The sequence below is a fragment of the Oncorhynchus kisutch genome, unplaced genomic scaffold, assembly GCF_002021735.2.
Source record: "Oncorhynchus kisutch isolate 150728-3 unplaced genomic scaffold, Okis_V2 Okis09a-Okis19a_hom, whole genome shotgun sequence".
Lineage (NCBI taxonomy): Eukaryota > Metazoa > Chordata > Actinopteri > Salmoniformes > Salmonidae > Oncorhynchus > Oncorhynchus kisutch.
The window spans coordinates 4,558,722-4,576,771 of NW_022261985.1; the positions used below are offsets into that span (position 1 = coordinate 4,558,722).

At 46.4% G+C, this 18,050-nt stretch overlaps 1 protein-coding gene across 2 annotated transcripts in view; it reads left to right on the plus strand.

Moving 5' to 3' along the window:
* The window catches only part of LOC109883932 (prickle-like protein 1), a 58,178-nt gene extending 40,249 nt beyond the window's left edge, over nt 1-17,929 (plus strand). For both annotated transcript variants that reach the window (XM_031815558.1, XM_031815557.1), the window contains exons 3-8: nt 5,908-6,021; nt 8,061-8,198; nt 12,599-12,802; nt 14,558-14,744; nt 14,915-15,856; nt 16,113-17,929. In XM_031815558.1, coding sequence (XP_031671418.1) covers nt 5,908-6,021; nt 8,061-8,198; nt 12,599-12,802; nt 14,558-14,744; nt 14,915-15,856; nt 16,113-17,038 — 2,511 coding nt within the window. In that variant the 3' untranslated portion in view covers nt 17,039-17,929. The remainder of the gene's footprint in view (nt 1-5,907; nt 6,022-8,060; nt 8,199-12,598; nt 12,803-14,557; nt 14,745-14,914; nt 15,857-16,112) is intronic.
* Nucleotides 17,930-18,050: the final 121 nt, after the last annotated feature.

An 18,050-nucleotide genomic window follows, 5' to 3' on the forward strand; every position in this document is an offset into this window, starting at 1 on the left:
TGTTTCAGAGTGAGTCAGTCTAGGGCTAGGCTATACATCCCATGGTTTAGAGTTCTGTTTCAGAGTGAGTCAGTCTAGGGCTAGACTATACATCCCATGGTTTAGAGTTCTGTTTCAGAGTGAGTCAGTCTAGGGCTAGACTATACATCCCATGGTTTAGAGTTCTGTTTCAGAGTGAGTCAGTCTAGGGCTAGACTATACATCCCATGGTTTAGAGTTCTGTTTCAGAGTGACTCAGTCTAGGGCTAGACTATACATCCCATGGTTTAGAGTTCTGTTTCAGAGTGAGTCAGTCTAGGGCTAGACTATACATCCCATGGTTTAGAGTTCTGTTTCAGAGTGAGTCAGTCTAGGGCTAGGCTATACATCCCATGGTTTAGAGTTCTGTTTCAGAGTGAGTCAGTCTAGGGCTAGGCTATACATCCCATGGTTTAGAGTTCTGTTTCAGAGTGAGTCAGTCTAGGGCTAGACTATACATCCCATGGTTTAGAGTTCTGTTTCAGAGTGAGTCAGTCTAGGGCTAGACTATACATCCCATGGTTTAGAGTTCTGTTTCAGAGTGAGTCAGTCTAGGGCTAGGCTATACATCCCATGGTTTAGAGTTCTGTTTCAGAGTGAGTCAGTCTAGGGCTAGACTATACATCCCATGGTTTAGAGTTCTGTTTCAGAGTGAGTCAGTCTAGGGCTAGACTATACATCCCATGGTTTAGAGTTCTGTTTCAGAGTGAGTCAGTCTAGGGCTAGACTATACATCCCATGGTTTAGAGTTCTGTTTCAGAGTGAGTCAGTCTAGGGCTAGACTATACATCCCATGGTTTAGAGTTCTGTTTCAGAGTGAGTCAGTCTAGGGCTAGACTATACATCCCATGGTTTAGAGTTCTGTTTCAGAGTGAGTCAGTCTAGGGCTAGACTATACATCCCATGGTTTAGAGTTCTGTTTAAGAGTGAGTCAGTCTAGGGCTAGACTATACATCCCATGGTTTAGAGTTCTGTTTCAGAGTGAGTCAGTCTAGGGCTAGACTATACATCCCATGGTTTAGAGTTCTGTTTCAGAGTGAGTCAGTCTAGGGCTAGGCTATACATCCCATGGTTTAGAGTTCTGTTTCAGAGTGAGTCAGTCTAGGGCTAGGCTATACATCCCATGGTTTAGAGTTCTGTTTCAGAGTGAGTCAGTCTAGGGCTAGGCTATACATCCCATGGTTTAGAGTTCTGTTTCAGAGTGAGTCAGTCTAGGGCTAGGCTATACATCCCATGGTTTAGAGTTCTGTTTCAGAGTGAGTCAGTCTAGGGCTAGGCTACACATCCCATGGTTTAGAGTTCTGTTTCAGAGTGAGTCAGTCTAGGGCTAGACTATACATCCCATGGGTTAGAGTTCTGTTTCAGAGTGAGTCAGTCTAGGGCTAGACTATACATCCCATGGTTTAGGGGTTCATAGTACTACCGTCCTATTACCTCTTGTTTTTGCTGGAATGTTGTTGAAATATATTTGTCTCAGTTGCTTCCCTCTATTTTCTCTGTTAAAACCAGTCGACTATTAAATCAAATCAAATCAAATTGTATTTGTCACATACACATGATTAGCAGATGTTAATGCGATTTTAGCGAAATGCTTGTGCTTCTAGTTCCGACAATGCAGTAATAGCCAACAAGTAATCTAACCAAACAATTCCACAACTACTACCTTATACACACAAGTGTAAAGGGATAAAGAATATGTACATAAAGATATATGAATGAGTGATGATACAGAACGGCATAGGCAAGATGCAGTAGATGGTATAGAGTACAGTATATACATATGAGATGAGTAATGTAGGGTATGTAAACATTATATTAAGTGGCATTGTTTAAAGTGGCTAGTGATACATTTTTACATCAATTTCCATTATTAAAGTGGCTGGAGTTGAGTCAGTATGTTGGCAGCAGCCACTCAATGTTAGTAGTGGCTGTTTAACAGTCTGATGGCCTTGAGATAGAAGCTGTTTTTCAGTCTCTTGGACCCTGCTTTGATGCACCTGTACTGACCTCGCCTTCTGGATGATAGCGGAGTGAACAGGCAGTGGCTCGGGTGGTTGTTGTCCTTGATGATCTTTATGGCCTTCCTGTGACATCGGGTGGTGTAGGTGTCCTGGAGGGCAGGTAGTTTGCCCCCGGTGATGCGTTGTGCAGACCTCACTACCCTCGGGAGAGGCGGTGATACAGCCCGACAGGATGCTCTTGATTATGCATCTGTAGAAGTTTGTGAGTGCTTTTGGTGACAAGACAAATTTCTTCAGCCTCCTGAGGTTGAAGAGGTGCTGCTGAGCCTTCTTCACAACGCTGTCTGTGTGGGTAGACCAATTCAGTTTGTTCGTGATGTGTACGCCGAGGAACTTAAAACTTACTACCCTCTCCACTACTGTCCCGACGATGTGGATAGGGGGGTGCTCCCTCTGCTGTTTCTTGAAGTCCACGATCATCTCCACACATCATCCCCACACTCCAAGGGCCCTCACCTCCTCCCAGATGTTGTTACCTACCCTCACCACCTGGGGGCGGCCCGTCAGGAAGTCCAGGACCCAGTTGCACAGAGCGGGGTTGAGACCCAGGGTCTTGAGCTTGATGACGAGTTTGGAGGGTACTATGGTGTTAAATGCTGAGCTGTAGTCGATGAACAGCATTCTCACGTAGGTATTCCTCTTGTCCAGATGGGTTAGGGCAGTGTGCAGTGTGGTTGCGATTGCGTCGTCTATGGACCTATTGGGGCGGTAAGCAAATTGGAGTGGGTCTAGGGTGTCAGGTAGGGTGGAGGTGATATGGTCCTTGACTAGTCTCTCAAAGAACTTCATGATGATGGAAGTGAGTGCTACGGGCGGTAGTCGTTTAGCTTTCTTGGGAACAGGAACAATGGTTGACCTCTTGAAGCATGTCTTGAAGCAGACTGGGATAAGAATTGATTGAATATGTCCGTAAACACACCAGCCAGCTGGTCTGCGCATGCTCTGAGGATGCAGCTGGGGATGCCGTCTGGGCCTGCAGCCTTGCGAGGGTTAACACGTTTAAATGTTTTACTCACTTCGGCTGCAGTGAAGGAGAGTCCGCAGGTTTTGGTAGCGGGCCGTGTCAGTGGCACTGTATTGTCCTCAAAGCGAGCAAAGAAGTTATTTAGTCTGTCTGGAAGCAAGACATCCTGGTCCGCGACGGGGCTGGTTTTCTTTTTGTAATCCGTGATTGACTGTAGACCCTGCCACATACCTCTTGTGTCTGAGCCGTTGAATTGCAACTCTAGTTTGTCTCTATACTAATGCTTAGCTTGTTTGATTGCCTTGCGGAGGGAATAGCTACACTGTTCGGTCATGTTTCCGGTCACCTTGCCCTGGTTAAAAGCAGTGGTTCGCGCTTTCAGTTTCGTGCGAATGCTGCCATCAATCCACAGTTTCTGGTTTGGGAATGTTTTAATAGTTGCTGTGGGTACGACATCGCCGATGCACTTTCTAATGAACTCGCTCACCGAATCAGCTTATTCGTCAATGTTGTTGTTGGACGCAATGCGGAACATATCCCAGTCCAGGTGATCGAAGCAATCTTGAAGCGTGGAATCAGATTGGTCGGACCAGCGTTGAACAGACCTGAGCGCGGGATCTTCCTGTTTTAGTTTCTGTCTATAGGCTGGAAGCAACAAAATAGAGTCGTGGTCAGCTTTTCTGGAAGGAGGGCGGGGGAGGGCCTTATATGCGTTGCGGAAGTTAGAATAACAATGATCCAGGGTTTTACCAGCCCTGGTTGCACAATCGATATGCTGATAGAATTTAGGGAGTCTTGTTCTCAGATTAGCCTTGTTAAAATCCCCAGCTACAATGAATTCAGCCTCAGGATATGTGGTTTCCAGTTTACATAGAGTCAAATAAAGTTTGTTCAGGGCCATCGAAGTGTCTGCTTGGGGGGGAATATATATGGCTGTCATTATAATCAAAGAGAATTCTCTTGGTAGATAATGCTGTCGACATTTGATTGTGAGGAATTCTAAGTCAGGTGAACAGAAGGACTTGAGTTCCTGTATGTTGTTATGATCACACCACATCTCGTTAATCATAAGGAATACCCATCCGCCCCTCTTCTTACCGGAAAGATGCTTGTTTCTATCAGCGCGATGTGTGAAGAAACCAGCTGGCTGCACCGACTCCGATAGCGTCACTCGAGTGAGCCATGTTTCCGTGAAGCAAAGAACGTTACAGTCTCTGATGTCTCTCTGGAGTGCTACCCTTGCTCGGATTTCATCAACCTTGTTGTCAAGAGACTGGACATTAGTGAGTAGTATGCTAGGGAGTGGTGCGCGATGTGCCCGTCTCCGGAGCCTGACCAGAAGACCGCTTCGTTTGCCCCTTTTACGGTGACGTTGTTTAGGTTCGCTACACTCGCATTAACATCTGCTAACCATGTGTATGTGACAAATAAAATGTGATTTGATTTGATTTGATCCATTGTCCTGGGTGGTGGGCAAAACACAGGATCCGCTTCGGGAAAGTCGTATTCCTGGTCATAATGATGTTGAGTTGACGTTGCTCTTATCCTCCCGACTGTATGTAATGAAACCTAAGATGACCTGGTGTACCAATGTAAGAAATAACAAGTAAAAAAACAAAATACTGCATCATTTCCTAGGAACGCGAAGCGAGGCGGCCATCTCTGTCGGCGCCGGAAGTCTATTAAGTCCCAATGTGGCATCAGCTATACATTCTTACAAAAAAGGTTCCAAAACAGTTCTACAGCTGCCCCCATGGGAGAACCCCTTTTGGTTCCAGGTAGGTTCCATCCTTAGAGGAAACTTTTTCAGTTCCAGTTTGAACTTTTTCGAGTTCCATGTAGAAGAGGGTTCTACATGGAACTCAAAAGGGTTCAAAGGATCATCCTACGGGGACACCCGAAGAAACCAAGGTGCTGTGTAGAACCTAAAAGGGTTCTAAGAGTGTACAAGCTATTATAAATACATGTTCACATCCTGTTTCAGTTAGTGCAGTAACATGCAACCTCAGCAGATCGTTACTGTGGCCTGTTAGCCTGTGGGGCTAGAGTGGTTGAGAGTGTTTTATGCCTCCTTCCTAGTGATGCTGACTGTGTGGCTGTAGCATCATTAACACTGGCTGCTTTCTTTACAGTTCAGCTCCGACTGCAAACGGGGCTGGCCTCTGACTCCAGGCTATGTGGCACTTTCCCAAAGCTCTCTCTCTCTTTCCCAAAAGCTCTTCTCTCTCTCTCTCTCTCTCTCGCTCTTCCTTCTATCTCTCCCCCACCCTCTCATTAACCATGAGCACACATGGAAGTAATGAAGGTCTGAAATCAACAGGAGGCCTCCCAAGCCAAATACCTTGTTTTTGTAACCTTACCCCCCCACCACCACCCAGTCCCCCTTGTTTCCCAGCCCTTCACTCTCTACACCTCTAGAATGTGTGGAGGCAAAACAGGGTCTTCATATTCATAGATAGTCATGAACTCATGGTGGAGAGATGGAAACATTCAGCAAGAAAAGGTAGTTGGTTGGTGGGATAACTATTGTAAAAATGGTCAATCAGTCAACGGAAGCACCAGTCTTGTATGAACTGTGACCTGAGTGATTTTCCACTGACTGACTGTGACTGACTGACTGACCCTGGCCTTTGTTGGCATATCATGGTGGATCTGGCCCGAACAAAGCTCTTTAAGCAGCTGTGATTGTGCTCTTGTCCTGGAGCCCAGTGGGGTATTTATGATGCAGGGCAGTACAGATCCTGGAGGTATGCCTGGTGTTTTAGGGTGAGCATCACCCTCCAACTGCACTACTAAACCATTAAGACCAACCAGGAACATGTGTGATTGAAGGTGGATTTGCAGTATGACAGAACTAAGACTGTTCTAACCATTCCCTCCGTCCCCCCGTCCCTCCGTCCCCAGGTACAGCAGTATTTCTCCTGTCTTCCAGAGGACAAGGTCCCCTACGTCAACAGTCCTGGAGAGAAACACAGGATCAGACAGCTGCTCTACCAGCTGCCCCCTCACGACAATGAGGTAAGAACTGAACCCAGGACAGAGAGTTAATCTACTGGGTCTACTCTACCAGCTGCCCCCTCATGACAATGAGGTAAGAACTGAACCCAGGACAGAGAGTTAATCTACTGGGTCTACTCTACCAGCTGCCCCCTCATGACAATGAGGTAAGAACTGAACCCAGGACAGAGAGTTAATCTACTGGATCTACTCTACCAGCTGCCGCCTCATGACAATGAGGTAAGAACTGAACCCAGGACAGAGAGTTAATCTACTGGGTCTACTCTACCAGCTGCCCCCTCATGACAATGAGGTAAGAACTGAACCCAGGACAGAGAGTTAATCTACTGGGTCTACTCTACCAGCTGCCCCCTCATGACAATGAGGTAAGAACTGAACCCAGGACAGAGAGTTAATCTACTGGGTCTACTCTACCAGCTGCCCCCTCATGACAATGAGGTAAGAACTGAACCCAGGACAGAGAGTTAATCTACTGGGTCTACTGTACCAGCTGCCCCCTCATGACAATGAGGTAAGAACTGAACCCAGGACAGAGAGTTAATCTACTAGTTCTGTATTCACATAGTCTCGGTTAACCCAGAACTAAAGTCTCAGGTAATGGGTCAGCTGCTTGATTAGGTTCTGGGTCCATAAGTGTTAAGAGAAGGAATTAAGAGATGCTAGAATGAGGAACGGAACCGGAACGAGGAGCTCCACCCTCTCTCTGTGCAAGTTACGGGTTGAATGTCCCCTCCCCTTCCAAATTCGAAGGATGCTAACACCTGCAAAATCGTGATTAGTCAGAATAACCTGCGAAACACCTATTGCTGCTCGTTATCCCACAGATCACATTCCAATTCCAACAGATTCTACGGTACCAGTTCAATTTACATACATCTGTCCATGAGAGATTAGTATTCACAAAGCGGATCAGGTATTCACAAACCTGATCCTAGACACTCTTTGTGAATACAGGCCCTGGTCCCAGATCTGAATGTGCTTCACCCAGACAGTGATAGTCAGCGGAGATGGCTTTAACCACACAGATCTGGGATCAGGCCAGGTTAATGCTAACTAAAGAATTTCACCTCGTCACAGTGGAGGTATTCTAGTAAAGACAAACCACTCACATCGGCTACTACGATCACCATAGTAACATATGGTGCATAACTGCATTTAAACACAACCGGATCCTTGTAATGTCTTTCTAGATTGTAAACCAGCACTCCTTGGACCCACATTGTAAACTACGCCTTTAGTCAGCACAGTTTACACTGGGAGATGTGCAGAGGGGCTATGTGAGGCTATCACAGAGGGCATCTTTGACTGCTCTGCTCCAGTCCTGTAGGTGGGCAGGCGTTTGTTCCTTGGAACAATAAAGCGTCTGACTGAGTGACTTTATGATGTTTGCTGCCAGGCTCAGAGCAGAGCGGCATACTGCAGCAGGGGAGAAGGGGAGATTCCAGGCATAGCTGTGGTTTACAAGGCCTCCGTAAAGTAGGGCACACACACACACACACACACCAGAGAACGTTTAGAGAGCGGCGCTCCGAGGGCTCTCGTTGTGTACCAGCATTGTTTGCTGTGTTAGGGAACCACAAAGCCCATTGTTGGTTGTTAGTCTTCCGCTCGTTTTTATTTATCTGTGTGGTAATTGTCTGCTCTAAACATCAGGCTTGATGTGTGCACGTTCATGCCAACCTTGGGGTGAGCCTCCAGTGGAAGAACATGTGTTCTTCCATAACATAACCATAAAATACATCTGTTGTGGAAGCAGTGAGGGTTTAGGTTTTATCTGTTGCGTAAAATCTGAGTTGGTGTTATTTCTCTCTCTCTTTTCTCTCTCTTTCTTCTTCTCTCTCTTTTCTCTCTCTTTCTTCTCTCTTTCTCTCTCTCTCTTCTCTCTCTCTCTCTCCCCCTCCCTCTCTCTCTCTCTCTCTCTCTCCCCCTCCCTCTCTCTCTTTCTTCTCTCTCTCTCTCTCTCTCCCCATCCCTCTCTCTCTCTCTCTCTCCCCCTCCCTCTCTCTCTCCCTCTCTCTCTCTTCCCCCCCTCCTCCCAGGTACGGTACTGCCACTCTCTCAGTGAGGAGGAGAAGAGGGAGCTCCACATGTTCAGTGTCCAGAGAAAGAGAGAGGCTCTGGGGAGAGGAACCCCCAGGATGCTCCCCCGAGCCCTGCAACACACCCTCTGTGAACATGTATGTTCACATACACACACACACACGTTCGTACACATGCACACCCACCCACACTGCGAGTACAAACTCTATCGATATCTTATAAAACATTTCGATACAAGTCTGGGAGGCGAGTAAGAAAATCTCTCCCAAATGACGTTAAAGCCAGTAAATATGTCTCTCCCTTCCTCATTACATGTCAATCCTATAAAGACCTGCTTCTCCCTCCTGAAGCTCTTCCTGTAGGCAGAGCAGCAATCCTATATAGAGCTGCTTCTCCCTCCTGAAGCTCTTCCTGTAGGCAGAGCAGCAATCCTATATAGAGCTGCTTCTCCCTCCTGAAGCTCTTCTTGCTAGGCAGAGCAGCAATCCTATAAAGACCTGCTTCTCCCTCCTGAAGCTCTTCCTGTAGGCAGAGCAGCAATCCTATAAAGAGCTGCTTCTCCCTCCTGAAGCTCATCCTGCTAGGCAGAGCAGCAATCCTATATAGAGCTGCTTCTCCCTCCTGAAGCTCTTCCTGCTAGGCAGAGCAGCAATCCTATAAAGACCTGCTTCTCCCTCCTGAAGCTCTTCCTGCTAGGCAGAGCAGCAATCCTATATAGAGCTGCTTCTCCCTCCTGAAGCTCTTCCTGCTAGGCACTGCAGCAATCCTATAAAGAGCTGCTTCTCCCTCCTGAAGCTCATCCTGCTAGGCAGAGCAGCAATCCTATAAAGAGCTGCTTCTCCCTCCTGAAGCTCATCCTGCTAGGCAGAGCAGCAATCCTATATAGAGCTGCTTCTCCCTCCTGAAGCTCTTCCTGCTAGGCAGAGCAGCAATCCTATATAGAGCTGCTTCTCCCTCCTGAAGCTCATCCTGCTAGGCAGAGCAGCAATCCTATAAAGAGCTGCTTCTCCCTCCTGAAGCTCATCCTGCTAGGCAGAGCAGCAATCCTATATAGAGCTGCTTCTCCCTCCTGAAGCTCTTCCTGCTAGGCAGAGCAGCAATCCTATAAAGAGCTGCTTCTCCCTCCTGAAGCTCTTCCTGCTAGGCAGAGCAGCAATCCTATAAAGAGCTGCTTCTCCCTCCTGAAGCTCTTCCTGCTAGGCAGAGCAGCAATCCTATAAATAGCTGCTTCTCCCTCCTGAAGCTCTTCCTGCTAGGCAGAGCAGGAAACGACAACAAGCTAACAACACAGGGCAGTACATTAGTTGTTTATTTCAAGACTTACCGACCCCCTTTGGCCTCGCTCTGTTCTATTCTAAAATGTGTATGCGTCCCAAATGGCATCCTATTCACTACATAGTGCACTTCTTTTGACCAGGGCCCAGAGGGAAGTAGTGCACGATGTAGGGAATAGGGTGCCATTTGGGACCCTAAAGCTCCAGTGATAATGTGAGGATTTAATCAAGGGCAGAGTCTGTCTCATTAACAACTAACCCACTCAGAGGGAGCAGAGAGGAGGAAGTGTGGACATTAGGAGCTCATGCTCAACCCGAGCGTGGAAGTTATTCCAGGAAAAAGAATGGGCCCAAATTCCTGCAGTCAAAAATAACTGTTAACAAGGTGTTGCGTTCATTTCAACTGTACCACTGGTCAGCAGGCACCCGTTAACCCAGTGCTCTACAGACTGTACAATAAACTCTCTCTTTCTCTCTCTCCCTCCCTCTCAATTCAATGGGCTTTTTTTTGGCATGGGAAACACATGTTTATATTGCCAAAGCTTGTGAATAGAATTGATCACAGTTTGGCTTGTTGAAAGCCTTCAGATCCTGTTTAAAGAGACTTAGTGTTGTACAATAGATTTTGTTCCAGCTTGTGAAATGTAATGGTCATAGTTTGGCATTAAAAACTCATTTAGAAGCAGCATCCCATAAGTCCTTTCTGATCACTGTGGACTAGTGACCACATACCATAAGTCCTTTCTGATCACTGTGGACTAGTGACCACATCCCATAAGTCCTTTCTGATCACTGTGGACTCGTGACCACATACCATAAGTCCTTTCTGATCACTGTGGACTAGTGACCACATACCATAAGTCCTTTCTGATCACTGTGGACTAGTGACCACATCCCATAAGTCCTTTCTGATCACTGTGGACTAGTGACCACATCCCATAAGTCCTTTCTGATCACTGTGGACTAGTGACCACATACCATAAGTCCTTTCTGATCACTGTGGACTAGTGACCACATCCCATAAGTCCTTTCTGATCACTGTGGACTAGTGACCACATCCCATAAGTCCTTTCTGATCACTGTGGACTAGTGACCACATACCATAAGTCCTTTCTGATCACTGTGGACTATGACCACATCCCATAAGTCCTTTCTGATCACTGTGGACTCGTGACCACATCCCATAAGTCCTTTCTGATCACTGTGGACTAGTGACCACATCCCATAAGTCCTTTCTGATCACTGTGGACTAGTGACCACATCCCATAAGTCCTTTCTGATCACTGTGGACTAGTGACCACATCCCATAAGTCCTTTCTGATCACTGTGGACTAGTGACCACATCCCATAAGTCCTTTCTGATCACTGTGGACTAGTGACCACATCCCATAAATCCTTTCTGATCACTGTGGACTAGTGACCACATCCCATAAGTCCTTTCTGATAACTGTGGACTAGTGACCACATACCATAAATCCTTTCTGATCACTGTGGACTAGTGACCACATACCATAAGTCCTTTCTGATCACTGTGGACTAGTGACCACATCCCATAAGTCCTTTCTGATCACTGTGGACTAGTGACCACATCCCATAAGTCCTTTCTGATCACTGTGGACTAGTGACCACATCCCATAAGTCCTTTCTGATCACTGTGGACTAGTGACCACATCCCATAAGTCCTTTCTGATCACTGTGGACTCGTGACCACATACCATAAGTCCTTTCTGATCACTGTGGACTAGTGACCACATACCATAAGTCCTTTCTGATAACTGTGGACTAGTGACCACATACCATAAGTCCTTTCTGATCACTGTGGACTAGTGACCACATCCTATGAGACTAGTGACCACATCCTATGAGACTAGTGACCACATCGTATTAGACTAGTGACCACATCCTATTAGACTAGTGACCACATCGTATTAGACTAGTGACCACATCCTATTAGACTAGTGACCACATCCTATTAGACTAGTGACCACATCCTATTAGACTAGTGACCACATCCTATTAGACTAGTGACCACATCCTATTAGACTAGTGACCACATCCTATGAGACTAGTGACCACATCCTATGAGACTAGTGACCACATCCTATGAGACTAGTGACCACATCGTATTAGACTAGTGACCACATCCTATTAGACTAGTGACCACATCCTATTAGACTAGTGACCACATCCTATTAGACTAGTGACCACATCATATTAGACTAGTGACCACATCCTATTAGACTAGTGACTGGCATGTTGTAAAGGCATGGCTGGTTTGAGTGACTGAGTACTGGCATGTTGGAATACTACCCATACAGACAGAGACAGAGAGAGAGAGAGAGACAGAAAGAGAGAGAGACATAGACAGAAAGACATAGAGCGACAGACAGACAGAGAGAGAGGCATAGACATAGACAGAGAGACAGAAAGAGAGAGAGACATAGACATAGACAGAAAGACAGAGAGAGAGAGAGAGAGCGACAGACAGAGATAGAAAGAGAGAAAGAGCGAGAGAGAGAGAGAGAGACATAGACAGAGAGACATAGAAAGAGAGAGCGAGAGAGAGAGAAAGAAAGCACGACAGAGAGAGAGAGCGAGAGAGAGAGAGCGACAGACAGAGAGATAGAAAGAGCGAGAGAGAGAGAGAGAGAGAGAGAGAGAGAGAGAGAGAGAGAGAGAGAGAGAGAGAAAGAGAGCACGACAGAGAGAGAGAGAGAGAGAGAGACTCACAAAGCGGCGTAGCTTTGTCCAGAGCTGTAGTTTTGATTGCTGGACCTTCAGGGGACACGACACCCCAGTTTCCAAGGCGATGGTGGCTTGGTAATAATGGACAACAGCTGTGGTGTCCTGTGGTCCTAGTGCTCACACCTGGGTTCAAATAGTATTTGAAATCATTTCAAATACTTTAGCCTGGCTTGATTGAGCTAGCCTAGCACAATGGGACCACTGCCCATCTGTCACTCTAGGCAGGTTAAAGCAAGCAATTAAAGTATTTGAAAGATTTCTAATAGTATTTGAACCCAGGTCTGGCAGTAGTTATTTAAAGACTGATGACTGTATGTTCAGACATGCTCTGGTGAGCTTTCTGGAATCATACAATCTGAAGGGACGAGACTATATTATAGTGTTTGTACAGTGTATGTACAGAACAAAACAACACAGACACAAGGACACAAACACCATGACAATTGACTCATTCCTTGGTGTTTTGTGTGGACTGATACCCCATCGTTCTCCATATAAACATGTTGTTTTATCCCCAGTGTGGTGAGGGCATTAGTGGAGGAGAGTTGGCCATCTTTGCATCGCGGGCGGGTCCGGGGCCGTGCTGGCACCCAGCATGCTTTGCGTGCGCCACGTGTCAGGAGCTGCTGGTAGACCTTATCTACTTCCACCAGGATGGAAAGATCCACTGTGGACGACACCATGCTGAGCTGCTGAAACCACGATGCTCAGCCTGCGATGAGGTGAGATCACTGTGTGTGTGTGATCAATAACCTGTGATGAGGTTAACTCATTGCAGACATGAAACTTTGAAGTGTTGGCTTGAAACAATGGCAGACTTTTTTTCAACATACCGTACAGTAGTTAGGCTTTAGTCAGTCTGCTCATTAAACACTGGAGATAGACAGCAGCCTACTGAACCGATGTGACTGTCGTGTCTTTGGCTATGCCGGATGAAGTGATATGACATGCTATTCTATAAAATCCTTTCTATGTAATTAAAATGACCTGATTGAGCTAATCATGTAAATGTAATTAACTAGAAAGTCGGGGCACCACAAAATAATATTTATAGAGCTGTTATCTTCCGAATAAACTCTTAAAGACCTAGTAATATTTTACATCAATAGCAGTCAATATTAACCCTATTTCAGTCTCATCTGAAAGTTGTAAATTCTTGGTTATCTTCACGAACCCTGGCTAACAAGTTGAATCAGCAATACAAAATTGGGTTTAAATATTTATTTACTAAATACCTAACTAATCACACAGAATTACATATACACAGAATGAATCATACCTTGATTACAAATTATGTCATAAAGGAAAACGTCCTTTGCGGACGGAACAGATATGACAGCTGGTTACCCAAAGAAAAGGGGGCTGGGTTTGAGTGAAAGAGCGGGAAGACTGAAGAACAAAGGGAGGAAGCGATGTCTCTGTCGGGCCGTAGGCAGCTACTCTATCATAAATACAGAATCTTATGCATTCTAAATTACTGTCCATTTTGAAAAGGAAAATGCAATAAATATTTCCTCTGAGCGGCGCTTCGGTAGGTTGGTGGTAGATGGAAGGCCGTGTTGCCTTTGACATCCTTTGAAGAATGTCTCTGGTGGTAAATTGGATACGTTGTTGTACCGTCATTGTGTGGTAGAACGGATACTGTGTCTGTTCTTTCCTAGCCCACGTTTGCAGCTAATGTTGCTAACTCGACGGCTAGGAGGTATCACTTCTGTAGTGAATAAGAGTTCAAAGTTCATACCATTCGCAACCAAAGCTCACGCTGAGGTTGGCTTCATTCTGTAGTTATTATCTGAACCCTCTGACATCGGACCGTCATCCTAATGTATCCGGAACAGGAGGTTACATTTTCGTCAAGGGCTTTTATTTAGTGGAGGGAGAAGGGTGTGTTTCATAGTTTATAGCCCATGTCTCTTCACAGGGGCGGGCCACTGATTGAGCAGAGCCCTAACCTTATGAAAACACAAATCTCTCATTTGGAAGCAAAAATTACATTTAATCTTTTCACCAATAATTTTATATTCAAACATTTAAATTGCACAACAATTCCATGTGAATCTGATAACTATAATGTGTAGACTTTCCACTGTATCGTTTATGTCATCCTATCATTGATGAGAATGTCTCAGATGACAACCGAACTGACATCATATTCATTAAGTACCAATGCATACGTTCAACTGGTTGGATTACCAAAATATGGTTAATTTCCCCCCACCTTCTGATGTTCCCAGAATCTCTGTTTAACAAAGGCTATTCAAGAGTCCCTCTGTAGAGTCAAGAGAGAGGGAAGGGAGAAAGGTGTTTATGGGGGGGTCATAAACCTTACCCACAGGCCAACGTCATGACATGACCAATAAGCTTATTGCACATTTAGTAAATGAAGTTGAATTCATCTTGTGTTTGTCTGTTTCCTAATTATTCTATAAGAGGCAGACATTATTTAAACATGTCTGTTTATTCCCCCCCCCCCTCAGATTATTTTTTCTGATGAGTGCACGGAGGCCGAGGGGCGTCACTGGCACATGAAGCACTTTGCCTGTTTCGAGTGTGAGACGGTGCTCGGTGGTCAGCGATACATCATGAAAGATGGCCGCCCCTACTGCTGCGGCTGCTTCGAGTCTCTGTACGCGGAGTACTGTGAAGCCTGCGGGGAGAATATAGGTGAGTCAATATCTCTGGTTCATATGTGGTCAATCTATGCCAGATTACTGGAATAAATACAGAGTTGTTAATATAATGTGTAGCCTGTTGCTGAAGCCTTTTAAAGATGTTGCTGTACATTCACCACCTCTCCCTCCATTCCTCTCTCCCTCCCTTCTTGCCTCCACCAGGAGTGGACCATGCCCAGATGACCTACGAGGGTGTCCACTGGCACGCTACAGACACATGTTTCTGCTGTGCCCAGTGTAAGAGCTCCCTGCTGGGCTGTCCCTTCCTTCCCAAGCAGGGCCGTATCTACTGCTCCAAGGCCTGCAGCCTGGGAGAGGACGTCTACGCCTCAGACTCCTCCGACTCGGTCTTCCAGTCCGCCGGCTCTCGTGAATCCCGCCAGAGTCACATGGGCAAGAGCAGCCACCCGGTGGCTGAACAGTGGAGGCAGTCCCAGCTCTTCAGCCCGGTTGCAGTGGCTGACTATAACAAGACTCCTAGTCTATATGGAGGCAGAGGGGACAGAGAACTGGATATTGTGGGTCAAAAGCTGTCCCACATGGGGTTCACTGAGGAGCACACCTGGAGGGACCGAGAGGACGCTCCGGAGGATCCAGAGGAGTGGGCCGAACACGAGGACTACATGACACAGCTCCTGCTCAAGTTCGGGGACCGCGCCGGGGTGTTCCAGACGCAGCCTTCAGAGGAACCCGGCACCAGTAGGTCAGCCGAACCCTGGCTGAAGCCTGAGACTAAACCAGCCTCCACCACCACCAGTCCCACGAACCAAAGCCACCTGCCTGAGATGTACTGGGCCCAGTCCCAGGATGGGCTGGTCAGTAAGAAGCACCTGCCTGAGATGTACTGGGCACAGTCCCAAGACGGGCTTGGGGATTCGGCTTACGGAAGCCACCCGGGTCCTGCTAGTGCCAGAAAGATCCATGATCTGGAGCTGGACCAGGGGCTGATGGACCAGAGGGTTAGCGCTGGGGGAGCAGGGTTATGGATGCTGGACCCCAGGCAGTGGTGTGAAGACTCTCTGGAGTGTATCACAGACGAGCTGAGGAAGACTGAGCACAGTGTTGGAGACTCAATGGACTCTCTAGCCCTCTCTAACATCACTGGTAAGAGTTCATATCACACGTGCTTCTTTGTTCACTGTAAAACAGTGTTTGATGGACTTCTGGTGAAAGTAATCTGGTAAAGGCAGTCGGCGATCAGTTATTCATTCCAGTGTAATAATGGAGATTTACATGGAACAGGAAAAGATAGTATGAAAAGCCATTAAACAAAATAGCTACAGTAATTAGCTACAGTAAAGAACTCCTGTTTTCCTGCTTCTGTCGAGTAACACAGCTTTATATTCTCCTGTCCTCCCAGGTGCATCAGCGGATGGAGACAGTAAGGAGGGTCAGATCCTCTACTCTCTCCACAACCTGCTGGACCCAGAAGACTGTGAGAAGATGAGCATCATGGGCACCCTCAACTCCTCCATGATCCACCGCAGCACCAACTCTCTGGATCACCAGGAGGGGGCAGCAGACCAGGAGGAAGAGGAGGTGCGGAGGGGGGCGCAGAGGGTACAGGGGCCGGTGTCTTTGCCCCTCCCACCCCTCCCTCCTAAACAGGAGGTTCCACCACCTCACCTTCAGCTGCCAGTGTTGAGGAGGAGCAGGTCCCAGTCCGCACGGCCACCTGGCCAGCAGATGGTCAAGTTCTCTGAGGACACGGTGGATAACGGGTCTTGCCAGAACCTGGCGGTGCGTCAGCCTCCTCAGAGTGAGAGGACGCGTCGGAGGGTGTACCAACACGAGGACCCCGAAAGGCCACACCGGCACCACCACGGCCGCCACCACAACCGTAGAACCCGCTCGGACAACGCTCTTAACCTCCTGCCTAAGGAACGGGTGCAGAGGCCCTACGAGGGACATGGTCTGAGTTCCCTTCAGGAACACCACGCGGCCCTCTTCAACCAACCTGGCCCTGGTGCTCACAGGCCACCAACCTATCCCCACACCACTTCAGACTACTCCCTCCAGGCTCGAGGTGACCGGGATCGCGACCGCTTCCTAGGTGGCCTGTACGCTGACGAGGAAGACTGGTGCTCCACCTGCTCCTCCTCTTCTTCAGACTCTGAGGAGGAAGGTTACTTCCTGGGGCAGCTCATTCCGCAGCCCAGGGTTCCTAGCAGGTATCAATACTACACTGAGGACTTCCCAACACGCGTTACGGCCATGTCGCCCAACGACTCACGGACTAAATCCAGAAAGAAGGGTCACAGAGGCAAGAACTGCATCATTTCATAATCTAGATGTACATTCGCTGTTTTACTTCCAGCACTAATCATTTGTGGACAGGTGAGACCAGTTCTTTGTAGTTGGACTTGCTGGACAAAACATTGTCCATATTATTGGACTTCTTATTATGGGTCATGTCGAAAACTCAAACCATGCCAGAAGACCTAAAAAAAAAGACATTTTCTCCTTTTCTTTTTATAAAATTCATCAAAAAAAACTTTTTTTTTTTACATTGTACGATAAACCATTGAAAGTATTCCAGCAATACAAATGTGTGCATTAAATGGCAATTAATGCACGATTGTTATTGCTGACAGGGAAAGGAATAGTTAGTAAAGTAGACTTCTAGGGACTAACCAACATAATTATTTAATAGTACAAAATATGAATGTGTATATTAAGTTAAAATGTTAATACTGGTATTTTTATATCCCTGAGTTTTAACTAAGATTTTTCTGATTTTGATGTAAACAAAGTTGGCGTAGGGAGGCGGGACAAGCTGTTGTCGTAGTAACAAGCAGAGCTATTTTGCACGCATCACTTGTAAACCAATCAAGGCTTTACAAAAAAACAAACCAACTATTGCCAGAATACAAACCATCTGCTTACTCAAATCAAAATGCCATAATATCTGGTTTCTGGTAACAATTTACATGAAGTTGCTCTTAAACCTCTCAACTTCAAAGTGATACCCCGAGTCTTCGCTGTATTCCAATGTTAATTCTCTAACACGCTTGTCCCTCAGGGTGTAAAATACAACATAAAACCAACCTGTCCAGATTCAGTTACATTACAGAGCTCTTCTCCATACATGCCCTTTACACAGCGCAAGTCATTATACCATGAATACTTAACTGTTATGTGATGTAAAGAAGCTTTTAATAAATATTCTTACCAAACGTTTCAGAAAATGTTTCAGTTTTTTGTATGTACTAGAATAACTGATTTGATAGCGTTTTTAGACATAGTAAATATTCAAATATACAATGCAAACAACTTGGTGTTTAAGCAGTGCACCTAA